Below are 14,181 nucleotides of genomic sequence, written 5' to 3'. Positions count from 1 at the left end.
GCCACCTGTTCAGTGGCACAGTCATGCGAGGCTCACACATATCCGATCGGTTATTTAATACTTGTAAGAGTATTGCGAATTGTTTTCCATACTTTTTTATGGTATACTGCTCGCGAAAAAGAATTATTTTTATATTTAATTTGAATGGTAAATATAAATGAGATCGATCAAACTGGTGTAGGTGGAACGAATGAAGTTGATCCCGCTCGCACGCAGCACACTGAACCGATCGTCTGTTAAACGTCGTAAAGAGGTAGTTATTTGATCTGATGATCGTATGATCAAATCGATTTGTTTTTTAAATTTTAAGTATGGTTTTTTCCTCATTTTTTTACATTAAGTGGATTTATTCTACTTTGGCACTGTAGGTCTTGAGAGGTCTTGATACTTCTTTTCTGATATTTTTAACACAATTTGCCCATAGCTCCTACGACTGGGACCCGATCTGAGTCCCGATAATTACCGATAGTGTCAAAGGCTCTTATACGTAGCAAAAGTATCGTACTAAAGAATCGCCCATGCATCACAAAATCACGGGTAAGGGCTTGATGAGAACCAAAATTTTGGTCATGCCCCTCCATGAAGATTCTCGCCAACGACCTTATTCGACACGCGAGGTAGAGATTAGATTGATCAGGTGGAGTTGAGCCTGTCGGATACCGGATCTAGCCGTGAACCGAGCATGGTTCTATAGAGCGAACCCAGAATAAAAAGTCGTATTAAGATAGCTAAAATTGTGACAAACGAACGAGCCATTGCTGTGGATTGTGATTTTAGTGTAGAGTTACCAAAAACCAACTGGCGACCGCTTGCGACGACGGTTCATTATTGACATTTTCCTGTTTGTCTTTAAACTATTTATGACGAGAGATCATTTCCTGATGAGCAAGTCACCAGCTTTCTTCACGGCCTTCGATGTTTTTTGTTGGACGAATTTCTTTTCCATTGCAACGCTCGTACCGTTTGATCGTACAGTTGCATCAGGAAATCTTCCATATGCTCGTACACGTCGATGCAATCCGCCGTCAGCATGTCTAGGAGAGCTCCCGGAACGCTCTCACCAGCTCCAAGAAAACCTTCGTACCGCAGTTGCACATTCGCCACATCTGGTAAACTAAAACAAAGCGTGGAAGGTTGCTTCCAGCAATGCGCGCGAGCCGGAAATGAATCTACTTCACCCGTGTCAATGATGCATAGAATCGCTGTCCGCCGTTTTGCGCCAACATCAATCAATTCGTGATACATTTGCAAACGCATCGCCACCGACAAATGGGGCGGGATCGTAAAAGGCCCATCAAACGGGGTCCGATACGAGCTGGGAGATTAGTAGCAGCTCATTAGATCGTTGCATTAACGCTTTAATGTCTCGTCAGCGATTCCCGCCATACGACAAGGGCGTAAAGAGCGTCAATAGCTGGAAGTAAGAGGTTTTATGTTGTGACACACATATCTGCACCATACAGTAGTGGAGCAAGAGTTCACAGATTTCACATCATACTTCATTCTTCACATGGGGTCTTACGGCAAACTGCCGGAAGCATAATACATACAAGTGTCCATACACTGTCTTAGCTCAGGCTTTTAGTCTAGATTATCTTCCGGAGTAACTTGAATATAGTAAGAATAGAGCTGAACTGGAATAATCTATTAAGAAAAAGGTAGATAATAGGACGAATTAGGAGCAGAGGCCTCACGCAATTGCAATACCACATGGTTCCTTCCTCTAACTCGCACATGCCATCCCGTGCCTGCTAGCCGAAACTACGAAGGACGAACAGATTTTCGTAACTGTTGACACTCTCACACCAACATCCTAGAGATTCTGTAAGGAAGCAAAATTTATAGCCCCTAGGCGAAAACAAACAGAGCGGAGAAAGTAAGCGGACCCTTCTTGGTGTAACTTGAGGATCAATCGGAGCCAGCACAAACAACCGCACCGACGGTACAAATAACAAGCACACAACAGCGTCAAGTATCGATCCATAAATCAAGGACCCGTTGAAGGCTGTGTTCCTTCCGATGGAGTCTTGCCGATGGTTATGGTAAGGGTTGTTGATCAGCTACAGGTGGAGGATGCAGGATATCCTCTCGACGATCGGTCATGAAGTCACGAGCGATGCGATCCGTGCGGTATGACGCGTGTTTCATATAGCAGACAGGTGCATCTTAGAATATCGCAGGATGAGGCTGTAGGAAGAACAGGTCTTTTAACAAATTAGAATAAAGGATCTTTCACTGATATAAATTTGGAAAATTGATAGATTGGGGCGGTCCGATGGCAGAGGCGATAACGGCGCCGGACTTCACTCGACAGATCCGGAGTTCAAGTCCCATCCAGACCGTCTCTCCGTACTGACCACCTTGCCTACGGGTAAAAATAAGTAACAGAAAGCCAGAAATGACAGGGCCGATACCTCTCGAGATTGTAGTGCCAAGGAAGAAGGAAGGAGGGATAGATTAATACAAGAGTTTGATATCGCAGACGGTGATTTCCAAGAAATGTGACTTGACAGGTTAATGTTCAGTTGGTAGTTCCAATTCTAAGAAATCCGTCTTACTCATCCGATCCGATTTTGTCACTGTTTTTCACTTGCCACACAACGCCCCATTCCTAAACATACATCTCAACCAATTTCTTTCCACAAATCTACCCTTCAAACATATCACACATGTTCGCGGCTGGGTGACAAACAAGGTTTCATACGCCGCACAGCATAAATGGTTCCAGAAGAAGGTTCAGCTGCAAATCTCATTACCAGTTTATTAATAAATTAACCGCATCATCTGCGCTGGGAACATTTTCGGCTCGGCAGCGTAATGGAAACGGAAACACCAACTACAAGCGGCTGGTAAGACAAATGTTTATGTACCATCCTTCGACACCAAGCGCAAAGTATTACCATTAGCCCATTAGCTCTGAATTCATGCGCAAGGCGTTATGTTTGCTCGAGAACTTTTACTGCCTTTTGCGTCCCACTTAAAGGCAATTTAAATTTGTTCCCTCGTATAATCTCCTTACAATGGACTGCACGTGGTTCCGACAACGATTGTGCTCAGAGCAGATCTAACTATAATACTTTCTCATCGTTATTACTTGATTTGCTTATTTCGATATAATATTATAATTGATGTTGAAAGGATTGTTCAAATTTTCTTAATTATTTTTCATTCCAGAATATCGTTGAAACTCAATAATAATTGAAAAACTACTGTAGTTTCTTAAAACGCACCTGTTTGTCACGGACCGCACCGCTCGTGACTTCATGACCGATCGTCGAGAGGATATCCTGCATCCTCCACCTGTAGCTGATCAACAACCCTTACCATAACCATCGGCAAGACTCCATCGGAAGGAACACAGCCTTCAACGGGTCCTTGATTTATGGATCGATACTTGACGCTGTTGTGTGCTTGTTATTTGTACCGTCGGTGCGGTTGTTTGTGCTGGCTCCGATTGATCCTCAAGTTACACCAAGAAGGGTCCGCTTACTTTCTCCGCTCTGTTTGTTTTCGCCTAGGGGCTATAAATTTTGCTTCCTTACAGAATCTCTAGGATGTTGGTGTGAGAGTGTCAACAGTTACGAAAATCTGTTCGTCCTTCGTAGTTTCGGCTAGCAGGCACGGGATGGCATGTGCGAGTTAGAGGAAGGAACCATGTGGTATTGCAATTGCGTGAGGCCTCTGCTCCTAATTCGTCCTATTATCTACCTTTTTCTTAATAGATTATTCCAGTTCAGCTCTATTCTTACTATATTCAAGTTACTCCGGAAGATAATCTAGACTAAAAGCCTGAGCTAAGACAGTGTATGGACACTTGTATGTATTATGCTTCCGGCAGTTTGCCGTAAGACCCCATGTGAAGAATGCAGCATGGTGCAGATATGTGTGTCACAACATAAAACCTCTTCCAGCTCTTGATGCACCACCTTGTATGGCGGGAGTCGCTGACGAGACATTAAAGCGTTAATGCAACGATCTAATGAGCTGCTACTAATCTCCCGGCTCGTATCGGACCCCGTTTGATGGGCCTTTTACGATCCCGCCCCATTTGTCGGTGGCGATGCGTTTGCAAATGTATCACGAATTGATTGATGTTGGCGCAAAACGGCGGACAGCGATTCTATGCATCATTGACACGGGTGAAGTAGATTCATTTCCGGCTCGCGCGCATTGCTGGAAGCAACCTTCCACGCTTTGTTTTAGTTTACCAGATGTGGCGAATGTGCAACTGCGGTACGAAGGTTTTCTTGGAGCTGGTGAGAGCGTTCCGGGAGCTCTCCTAGACATGCTGACGGCGGATTGCATCGACGTGTACGAGCATATGGAAGATTTCCTGATGCAACTGTACGATCAAACGGTACGAGCGTTGCAATGGAAAAGAAATTCGTCCAACAAAAAACATCGAAGGCCGTGAAGAAAGCTGGTGACTTGCTCATCAGGAAATGATCTCTCGTCATAAATAGTTTAAAGACAAACAGGAAAATGTCAATAATGAACCGTCGTCGCAAGCGGTCGCCAGTTGGTTTTTGGTAACTCTACACTAAAATCACAATCCACAGCGTTCGCCACATTTGTAACCTATCAGCAGTTTGAAGAAGAAAGTCAACTTGTAGCGATGCATCTTCACTACCGAGTTATCTTAGCCGATGCACAGGTTTTACTAAAATTTATTTTTTCTCCTTCAGTTCTATTAAATGCAAGTAGAATAAGGTGCGGTTTGATGCAATCGTATGATCACAATAATTAGAAATAAATATTTTACAAGGGAAATTTTTTAAATGAACATCAAACACAGCATGCCATAATAAAAATCCGACTCTTGATAGCAATTCAAAATTATTCTGTGTAAATATGTATAGCTAAAAAATATATAGGAAACGGAGATCACAGTGCCTATGACTTTGGCGCCGGATATTTTAAAAATAATAGTTGTTACAATCAACAGCAACTGGTGTGAAGCTGTGGGTACAAAAACAAGGGAAAGAAAAACCCTTAGTGTGGCACGTTTTCTGACAGCGTAACGCTGATTGGCTCCGAAGATCAGTGTAGGCGGAGTTCGGATTCGGCAGCGCTGATCCCGCCATAAGATGCTGTGCCGGGAACGATCGTCAGTCTGCTACGGCACGTCATCGTGTGTCATGCTACTTCGTTCGTGAACCTTCAACTGTAGCCCTCGTAGAGTTCTAATTGAGTGTTTTCGCCTACTGTGCGTGCCTGACAAAAAGGATACAAAAGAAGTAAAAGCAACTCTTGATAGGATATTCGAAGATCGCCTAAAATTGCGCAATTGATATAGTGTTACTGTGTTCAAGAGTTAGAAACATTATCGTTTAAATTTCTGAAAAGATTTGAACGTTTTCGTGCGTTTCATATGGTGTTTGTGTTAGCAGTTCAGTACGCACGAACGTGATATGGAGGAACAGTGTGCCATCGCAATGACGTGCTGTTCGACCGAGTGTCTACCTCAGGACCGTTCGATCATACCGCGAAACCGATACATAATGTCGCCAACGAATCCTTCGGAAACATATCCTCCAATAAAGCACACCGGTCAAGCATTTCCCAGCGACAGTATCAGTATGCGCAACGACAGTTGTTCACCACCAGTAGCATCAAACGAATCGCTCGGTGTGTTTTACTGTCACGAATATCCTGCGCATCCAGGGTACCATCCTTACGCAAATCAACCGATGGCCGTACTGCATTCAACCACACCGCTGTCAGCGAATCCATCAACCTTCCTGGGACAGAGTTTGGATACCCATCCTTACAGCGACTATTCCCAGCCACCGATGGGCGAACATCATAACGATCGCTGTTCCGTAATCATTCCCACGTACAACGAAGACACGGTGGTGATGGGTGAATTCAGAGCAGACTCCTCGCTGAACACCTCCAAACCGAACGGTGACAACTGCAGCAACCCTTTCAACTGTGTGACCGTCACAGACCGACAGCCGTTGCACTATGCCCACACGGACGTGTGTTCCGTGCCATGCTCCGAGCCGCATCCATTTCTACGTCACCAGCAAGAATTGGAAAGCGCAGTAAATTATCTGACCAGCAGTAGTAGCTACGGTAGTGAGCAGTCGGCTTCGAAGCAAAAGCTGAAAGGCGACAGCAACCGTACACCGGAAAACTTTTTCGACGATGTGCTCCCGTTTCTGTACAACGAGCTGGAACCAACGGCAGACCTGATGAATAACGCTCAACCGTACGAGAAGTCAAACACGGAGCTGGGCAAGGATGATAAGTGCATTCAGCCGTGGTCCAGCGGGGCACCACTATTACGGCAGCTACTGTTTAGCAGTACGGGTGATGAAGGTAAGATATATGGTTCCTAGTCGCCAGGTAATGATGATGTGTGTTCGACGTAAAGAAATCCTTTTTCTTCGCTGGCACCACACCTCAACAGGTGTCGCAGGTGTACAGGGTTTTAGCTTTGCTTGGCTTGAGTTTACTTATAACCGGAACACCCATCCGCTTTCCGGACGGGATTCATCACCCGGCGCTGGTGCCGTTTGAAGCTTTACTTAGCATGGTTTTACTTATAACTGGCTCTGGATTGTCAATCCTGTGTACGGCGGCGGGATTCCGGATGGGATTCCTCACCCGGCGCTGGGGAAGACTAGCGCCGCATCCGCCACGGCCACTGCCCCCATAAGTAATCCTTTATTCACTAAAATAAACAAACAATAAGAAATCCAGCCGTACCAATCTTCTCCCCCCAAATCAACAGAAAGATATTATTTGCACTGATGTTTTGGTTTTGTTTTGGGCATTTGTTCGGTAACCGAACCACAGACACATTCACACGCACATACACACAGCAAATACCATCCGTAGCGTCATCCTCTCCGCAGAGATTTTCCCGGAACGCAGGACAGGCGCCACAATTTGGTGGTGCACGATCAAGGTTGGTTGGTAAAACTAACTAAAATCCCGGTTATCATCTTTCGCTCCAGACGAGGTTGCAAAGGAAACAAACAACAACACCGTTACTCACAGCATACGGCCAAAGGGAAGCCATTCCTGTGATACGGATGAATCTTCGGAGCAGCCGCAAAACTTGAAATTGTCCGGAATCACCAACCGTAAGGCACGGACCGCCTTCACCAAGTCACAGGTGGGTTGATTGAGGCGAGTTTGGGTGGTTGATGATGGTGGTTCGGTGGAAAACGGCACACATAAACACAACACTTTTCACTCTTCTTCCCGGGCAGATTAAGGCGCTCGAAGCGGAATACGCACACTCACACTACCTAACCCGGCTGCGTCGGTACGAAATAGCGGTCGCGCTGATGTTAAGCGAAAGGCAGGTTAAAGTTTGGTTTCAGAACAGGCGCATGAAAATGAAGCGTATGCGATCGTCTTAAGCTAGATCTTTTTTCCTAGAAATAAATAGCAAAAACACCGTATTCCTTTCGCAAGCGTCATTTTGTTGATTGGAGCTTACGGCACTTCGCGGCTTGGGTTCGGGTTGAAGCTCGGGGGAAAAAAGGGACACATACACACTTGTTCACTTCACAGCTCACGAAAAGTAACACAATTTGCACAATTAAATGCCGAGCACGAGAGCAATAAAGGACAAACAGGTACGAACATGCATATGTAAACAACCATTTTGCTGGAAGTGCTGTCATTAATCTCAATCCGATCTAACCCTACAGTATAAACTCAAGTGCCATCCTTGAGTGGGGATATCAACGGCTGTGACGGTGTTGGCTTCAAGTCAAAGCATCCATTGAATGTTGCCGGCACTGAATGTGCCGCCATTTTCTAGCCAGTGCGTTATGGATCTTCTAGCTACCAGGAAGCTGTTCGCTGTGGTCGAAGGCACAGGTGATAATCGAGGTACGGTTAGCTTCTAGTTATTTCTTTTAAAAGCATGCTCTAACACTGTAAATACGCTCTTTACCCCATTATTCCAGCCGTGACTGGTTCGTACGATGATCGGGAGGAAGCGCTGGCCGCTTTTCACACCTCCAATGGCGGCAGAATGTTTTCGTTCCGTACCGAAGCTGAGCGAGCTGAGTTTATGGCGGATCCTTCGTCATATGTGCAAAATTGCGGTAAGATAATTAAACTGTTTTGTTTGGGTGTTCCGACCAACGCGTGACGCTGTGTTGCTTTGCAGAAGGTCCAGCGAAGCGGGTGCGTAACAATGATGTGCCCAATAGACGGGTGCTGTTGCGTGAGACAGAGACAATATTTTTGGAAAAGCTGTGCGCGGGCAACTATGCGGCAGTCGCAAAACTGATCCAAAAGTATCCGGCAGTGCTGATCAACGGGCTGAACGCTCCGCGCCGGTATGAAGGAGCAAATGCACTGCAAATTGCGGCCACCTACGGCTTTACCTCGATCTGCGAGCAGATCCTCGAGGCGGTGGGAAGCGATGCGTACGTAGCACAGTTCGAGGGTGGCCCGACCGGTATGACGTACGAGATGAGCGCCATGCTGGTCGAGATGTATCTCAACACGCCGGACCGGCACACGTACGAAACCCCGATCCATATGGCGGTCAAGAACGGCCACATGGATGTGGTGAAGCTGCTGATGTCCTACCCGGAGTGTGAGCTGAAGCCGAACATTAAGGGTCTGTACCCTGGCGATATGGTGTGTCGCGATGCTGAAAGTAAAGGCTGCGCGGAAGCTATTGCAGCCATGCTGAAAAAACACTTCTTCGTACCGGTGATTCGTACCGCCGCGAGCGTTGAGCCTCCGTACGTTGGGGAACCGTTCTGCCGAAAGAATGTGCCCGATCTTAGTAACCATCCGGCCAACAATAAGTTCAAGTACAAGCGATGCATCGCCTCCTTTGTTGGGCCGATGACTGAGCCGAAGGCGCAGGCATTCTATCAGCGCTGGCAGAATCCATCGAAAATGTTGGTAATACTTAATGGTTTCGATGAGCCAGACGCTGAACAGAAGAAATAATCTTACTCCTTCGGTTTCAATTTTTAATTTATCAATTTCTTAGCTATTCCTACACTTAATAACTTTGTTCCATTATGCGTTGACATTTCGCCACTGAATAAAGCAGGCCTTTTTGTTCCAACTTTCAGCATATTTCGGAGGCATGTGTTGTATGCGGGAACCAGCAAACAAGGTAAGCAAAGTGCGTAAGATTGTATTGAACGTGTCGGTGGTTTAGTTCAAACTTTATTTGGAACTTAATTGCTGTATAGTTTACGGCACATCTATTCAACGAATACGGTCGATATCCATATTGAACGTTTGTTGGGTTTTTCATCCGGCGCATTGAGAGATGAGAAAAATGTTGGTCAAACTAAACCGGTAAAACGAGGGTGAGCACCGCAATGCTCGAAGGATGCTCTGCTAGTTCGGTAATATTGCATACGATTAATGTACATCAAAACTACCATGAAACTAGTTCAACACGTGGTTATGGGGGTTATATCACTCTACGTCACTAACACGTGGTCTATTCTATCCAGCTACAGTGTCTTTCCAATAGATTATGGGTTTATGTATATATGTATATCTCCATCTGTGTCTGAATCTAGAAAATACTCCAACAAAACATCTGAAACGTTTGCGTACGACCCTGTTATCGATGATTATAAGCGTTTTGTGTAACGTAAGTAATACTTGTAGTTAGGCAAAAATTGTATAGTTGAACACATCGAACAAACAGAAACATGGCGCAGTTGTGGAAGCATAGTTAGGCTCTTTTGCAAACGAAGGCGCACAATATTGTTATCAAAATGCGTTTCACTCCTTTTGTTTTTTGGGGGGAGGGTGGAGGGGAAATTTTGATATGGAACAATTCTGAATAATTCCGCACATTTCGTTAATCTATACTTATGGTTTACGAGCTACGAGCAAATTAGCTATAAAAATAGATATCTAAAATCGGTATGACGGCTACGATGCTACAGAACGACACTCCGTACCATCCGTATTCTGTGTCCGCAAAGCAAGAAACGTTACCTACAAAGACAGCCTTTGATTGAATAGAGTCTCACTAAATATTCCTTGAGTTTTGATCCATATTTATAACACCATGCTTTTTTTTTGTTTGGCGCCAACCATGCACTAGCTGATCGTCCATTCCTACGTTCAAACACGAACTACTAAGAAATTTCTCTAAACATTTATATGTCTATATATCAACGGTTAACAGCCATTCGAATCTATTTCTTAAGTGTTGTTTTTTTGCGTCCGTTTTGGTTACCTTTTTTTTGCCTTTGAAATACTATATATTGATTAATTGATACCGAAAAAGCGTATAAGGTAGACGCGTGCGCACGCGCCAATGATGCAGCTCGCGCTTACAGTTTGAGAAATTCTCGCAGCTTGTCGATGTTCTGGTAGGCGATCAGTCCGCCCATATTGCGCGTTACCTTCCGATCCTGGTACGAAATTTTCTTCACCGACTTGCTGATAAGTGTGTCCTGCAGATTGAACAGGTCCCCGTTCATGGAACGAAGAATGGCTTGCGGTGCACACGTGTCCCACTTGTACGTGGTGCCTTTGCTTAGCAGGAACAGTTCCGCCTCGCCGGTCGCTATCTTCAGTATCTTGTAGCCCGCACCGGACGAATAGATCACGTCGTACTTTAGCTGGTTGCGTATGAACTCCACGTACTTCGACTGTTCGGACGGAGACAGTATGGCGATGCGTGCATCCGGTTCGTGCGGTGCGATGTTGTTGAACTTCAGGTCGCCTATCGACATACCCCAGTAAATTTTGCCCTCGTACCTGTCGTCCTGTTCGGGCACCCGGTCTGCAAACGGTTGATTGATAACGCCCAGGATCGGTGTGCCCTGGCACGTTTCGTACACGCCTATTAGCACGGTGCAACACTTTAGGCCCGCGGATGCAATGTTCGGAAACTTCGTTAACTTTTCCTCGCCCTTAATGTACTCGCCGGTCCCGTCGATCGGATCGATCCAGATGCCCAACTCGGCCCAACCGTTGTCTAACGGTATTGCGTCGGTCGGTATTTCTAGCGCTTCCAGATCGAGCTCCACCTCACGGTACACCTCGTCAACGAGGGCCGCTGCTGCCTCCTTGTCGCCGTTTAGAATCTGCGAATGGCAAAGGATGGGATTTCGAGGCGTGTGTTGGTGCGCTCGGCTTGTTTTTACATAACGTACCAGGGTTTCGCGCAACCGGGCGCGCTATTTAAACAATTTACCCTAATTACCTTTTCCAGCACCGCCACCGTGTTGGCCGGATCGTCGGTCACCGTCACGATGACGGAGTCGCCCGCCGTATTGGTAAATTTGGCATTCTCCTCCCCACGGATGTTGTCACGTAATTCTGGAAACTAATCGATAACGTTGCGCGCTGATTTATTTGGGGAAAATCATTGTGCACCGCGGTGTCGGGTAAATATTCTGCGTTACCTGCTTGCCGATGTCGTACTTTATCATCTCCTGTATGAGACAGTCGGCTAACGTTTTGAAATCATGATCGAACCGCGAGTTCGATTCATCCTTCTCCTTTTCCTGTATCAGCAAACTGAACAGGCGCTGATTCTGGCGACACGCACGTGCGATGTTAGCAGCCTTTTCGGACGCTTTCAGCAACTCCTTCAACAGGCTGATGGCAGACATGCTGGGTGTAGCAAAGAGAACGTTTTTCGTTGTAGTAAGGTAGTGGCGGCGGAGGAGTAAAGCAAAGAAATCCTTTTCCTCGCGAAATCACTGCTCTCTTTCTGGATGTGGGGTTGCGTTTTTTTTTTTTTTGGTAATTACTAATTACGATTGATTGTCTTGATTACGTAGTGTAGTGTGTTGCTTGCTATCCAAATTTCCGGCCGCACGCAGTAAATAGTTGCACTCACTTCACAAACCAATTTCAAAACGATTGTTTTTCGTTTTAACAACGTTTTTACCCTGTTTATCGTTGCGATAAAATGTACAAAAGGTGTATAAATAGGGTGCCTCAATCACGGGTCGGCGGATCCGTGTCTACGCAGCTAACGATTTTGCTTCCGAAACGGCAAGGTTTGGAATGAAACTTCTATACGTAACTGGAGAAGAAAAGAAATAGTTTGCGGGAAAAAAGAGCTCCAGTGGAGTGTGTTCACGACTGCGCCGCCGCAGTACCTTCCAGTTAAAACATATTGGCCAGAAAGGCTTACTTCACACTGGGGGGGTTTGTTTACCATATCATTCAGCTCTGAGTCAGTTTTTAGATACTGAGTACAACAAAAAAAAAACAGTTTGCGGCAATTTAGGTGCCGCGCTTTGAAATAAATCTCGCCCACGCCATTGGTAAACAAAAGGGCATTTTTCTTGGGAAATGTTGGGGCGAAATAAAAATGTTTGCATGGAACTGGCAACACTGCCAATGACAAAGTGACAGTTGACACACGCGAGCTGTCAAAATCAAGCAGCAAATCGAATAAACAAACGTTGCTATAGGAAACGGTTACATGCGCGGGTACAATGAATGGTTTTTCTTAAAGAGAGCCGAAATTTTTGCTGTGCTTGAACAAAATTGTGTCCAAAACTCAAGGAAAAATGGTACTTCTTCCCTGTAAAGCAGTGTGGTATCTATTTGTTTTTAAACATTTTTCCTTCCCTTCGTAGAATCCCTCACGCCAGAAACAACAGCAGCTGAAACAGAATGCATTATGCAAAGCGGTTGAAAGTAACCGTACGAATGCCAACTACCAAAAAGATTTCGACCAAATACAGCGCAACTGTTTGGAGAACTGGCGAAAGCAGACAGCAGAACAGGCTGCCAGGGAACGTGAACACGAACAGCGGCAACTCGCACAACAGCGGGAAGCGGCCCGACGCCAATGGTTGCTCGACGAGCAGGAACAGGCACACCGGTTGCAGGAAGCGAACCGGCAAAAGATTAACGAAGAAAAGCTACGCCAGCAGTTGCGCGAATCGAACCAAGAAATGCGTCTGCTCGAGTCGAAACTGCGGGCCGCCTATGTGGCCAAAGGCATCGCCGCCCAGCTGGCGGAAGCGGACCTGCGAAAGAAAGCCGACCGGTTGCAGGCGCTCAAAGAAATGGAAGAGTTCGATAAACTGAAGCGGGAAAACGTCGAGTACATGAAGCAAAGGCAGGCAGTCGAAGAGACCGAAAAGCGGACGCTACGTTTCGTGCTGCAGCAGCAGATGGATGAAACACGGGCCGTGAAAAAATGTCTGTACGAAGAGTTTCTTGCGGAAAAAATCTATCTCGATGTGGTGGTGAAGAAAATACAGGAGGAACATCTAGAGGCGATCCAGCGGAAGCTGGAACAGCAGCAGTGTACCCGGCAGGAGATGGAATATTTTCAGGAAGCGAAACAAACGTGGAAAGCGCGCCAAGCATTTTTGGACGAGGAGGAAAACGAACGCATCCGAAAGTACGGCCAGGAGAAGGATCTTTTGAAGCAGATGAAACAACAGCAGAAGCAGGAAAGCGACCAACGGCGGGAAGAGCTTAACAGGGCTATGATTGCTGAGCTGGAAAAGGATATTGTATGTAACGGGGGCAAGGGTTTTTCGTGGGTTTTCACTAATGCATTTAACTTTCTGATTGTAGACCGATCAGCGGAATCGCGAAGAGATGCTGCAAGAGCTGTACATCGCCGAACGGAATGAGAAGGAGGAGATGAAGCGTCAAATCGAGCTGGAAGAGCAAATCCGTAAGCGGGTCGCGATCCGGTTGGACCTGGAACGGCAGCTGGTGGAAAACAGCTGCCAACGGGAACTGCAAGCGGAAGAGGAGAAACGTTTCCAGGAGGATCAGATCAAGCTGTGGGCGGAACGGGATCGTATCGATATGATGTCGAACGAGAAACGTCGCCGAAAGATGATGGAGTACAGGCGGCAGGTCCAGGAGCTGCTGGAGGACCGACGGAAGCGCCGCACGGAAGAGGTGAAAACGCTGATGGAGCAGGAAGAGCGGCAGAAGCAGGAAGAGCACCGTAGGCAGGAAATACTCGAGGAGGAACGGATAAAGCTTCTGAAGGAGCATGCTACAGCGCTGCTCGGGTTCTTCCCGCCCGGCGTACTGCGCGAGACGGACCGGGAATTTATTCCACTGCCGAAGCTTAATAAACCCACCAAGTAAAATGGGCATTTTGGTGGGCGATTTTTTTAAATGTATACAGAATAAAAAAAATGTAATTTTATCCCTTTTTAACGTTTTTCTAAATTTTATAAAAATAAATTCAATTGCTTCCGAGCCACTGAGTTGCTA

The 14,181-nt window shown here is 46.1% G+C and overlaps 4 protein-coding genes across 12 annotated transcripts; 3 read left to right on the top strand and 1 right to left on the bottom strand.

The window, feature by feature from the left end:
- Positions 1–4,908: 4,908 nt before the first annotated feature.
- On the top strand, positions 4,909–7,418 carry LOC118504996 (homeobox protein Hox-A10-like). The gene is made up of 3 exons (XM_036040176.1): positions 4,909–6,324; positions 6,966–7,126; positions 7,224–7,418. The coding sequence occupies exons 1-3, from the start codon at positions 5,412–5,414 to the stop codon at positions 7,374–7,376; spliced, it is 1,227 nt and encodes a 408-aa protein (XP_035896069.1). The 5' UTR covers positions 4,909–5,411; the 3' UTR covers positions 7,377–7,418.
- An 80-nt stretch (positions 7,419–7,498) lies between these two features.
- On the top strand, positions 7,499–9,269 carry LOC118505000 (ankyrin repeat and LEM domain-containing protein 2-like). The gene is made up of 4 exons (XM_036040189.1): positions 7,499–7,595; positions 7,671–7,854; positions 7,932–8,072; positions 8,138–9,269. The coding sequence occupies exons 2-4, from the start codon at positions 7,749–7,751 to the stop codon at positions 8,935–8,937; spliced, it is 1,047 nt and encodes a 348-aa protein (XP_035896082.1). The 5' UTR covers positions 7,499–7,595; positions 7,671–7,748; the 3' UTR covers positions 8,938–9,269.
- Positions 9,129–12,269, bottom strand: LOC118504962 (inositol polyphosphate 1-phosphatase). Of its 9 annotated transcripts, none has more exons than XM_036040088.1 (5): positions 12,140–12,269; positions 11,727–11,867; positions 11,376–11,586; positions 11,174–11,296; positions 9,129–11,054 (listed from the first exon to the last, which is right to left on the bottom strand). In XM_036040088.1, exons 1-5 carry the CDS (start codon positions 12,145–12,147, stop codon positions 10,296–10,298), a joined length of 1,242 nt encoding a protein of 413 aa, XP_035895981.1. In that variant the 5' UTR covers positions 12,148–12,269; the 3' UTR covers positions 9,129–10,295. The 9 variants fall into 9 exon arrangements, with proteins under 9 accessions (XP_035895981.1, XP_035896038.1, XP_035895999.1 ...); XM_036040145.1 differs by lacking the exon at positions 12,140–12,269 and adding an exon at positions 12,116–12,132 and having other exon boundaries at positions 11,753–11,867; XM_036040106.1 differs by lacking the exon at positions 11,727–11,867.
- A 73-nt stretch (positions 12,270–12,342) lies between these two features.
- LOC118504949 (meiosis-specific nuclear structural protein 1-like) lies at positions 12,343–14,124 on the top strand. The gene is made up of 3 exons (XM_036040063.1): positions 12,343–12,500; positions 12,567–13,457; positions 13,522–14,124. The coding sequence occupies exons 1-3, from the start codon at positions 12,498–12,500 to the stop codon at positions 14,050–14,052; spliced, it is 1,425 nt and encodes a 474-aa protein (XP_035895956.1). The 5' UTR covers positions 12,343–12,497; the 3' UTR covers positions 14,053–14,124.
- Positions 14,125–14,181: the final 57 nt, after the last annotated feature.

The sequence above is a fragment of the Anopheles stephensi genome, chromosome X (assembly GCF_013141755.1).
Source record: "Anopheles stephensi strain Indian chromosome X, UCI_ANSTEP_V1.0, whole genome shotgun sequence".
In the NCBI taxonomy this organism is placed as follows: Eukaryota; Metazoa; Arthropoda; class Insecta; order Diptera; family Culicidae; genus Anopheles; species Anopheles stephensi.
Note: the sequence above shows the minus strand (reverse complement) of the source record. Positions and strands in the feature narration are given on the sequence as shown.

What these genes read in the sequence shown, in the direction of transcription:
- LOC118504996 (XM_036040176.1), top strand. Translation starts at nt 5,412, where the DNA reads ATGGAGGAACAGTGTGCCATCGCAATGACGTGCTGTTCGACCGAGTGT. An exon ending in TAGCAGTACGGGTGATGAAG is followed by an intron (nt 6,325 to 6,965) that starts GTAAGATATATG and finishes CTTTCGCTCCAG; the next exon opens with ACGAGGTTGCAAAGGAAACA. An exon ending in CCGCCTTCACCAAGTCACAG is followed by an intron (nt 7,127 to 7,223) that starts GTGGGTTGATTG and finishes CTTCCCGGGCAG; the next exon opens with ATTAAGGCGCTCGAAGCGGA.
- LOC118505000 (XM_036040189.1), top strand. Translation starts at nt 7,749, where the DNA reads ATGTTGCCGGCACTGAATGTGCCGCCATTTTCTAGCCAGTGCGTTATG. An exon ending in AGGCACAGGTGATAATCGAG is followed by an intron (nt 7,855 to 7,931) that starts GTACGGTTAGCT and finishes CCATTATTCCAG; the next exon opens with CCGTGACTGGTTCGTACGAT. An exon ending in GTCATATGTGCAAAATTGCG is followed by an intron (nt 8,073 to 8,137) that starts GTAAGATAATTA and finishes GTTGCTTTGCAG; the next exon opens with AAGGTCCAGCGAAGCGGGTG.
- LOC118504962 (XM_036040088.1), bottom strand. An exon ending in AGTACGACATCGGCAAGCAG is followed by an intron (nt 11,297 to 11,375) that starts GTAACGCAGAAT and finishes GTTATCGATTAG; the next exon opens with TTTCCAGAATTACGTGACAA. An exon ending in CGGTGGCGGTGCTGGAAAAG is followed by an intron (nt 11,055 to 11,173) that starts GTAATTAGGGTA and finishes TGCCATTCGCAG; the next exon opens with ATTCTAAACGGCGACAAGGA.
- LOC118504949 (XM_036040063.1), top strand. An exon ending in CTGAGCTGGAAAAGGATATT is followed by an intron (nt 13,458 to 13,521) that starts GTATGTAACGGG and finishes TTCTGATTGTAG; the next exon opens with ACCGATCAGCGGAATCGCGA.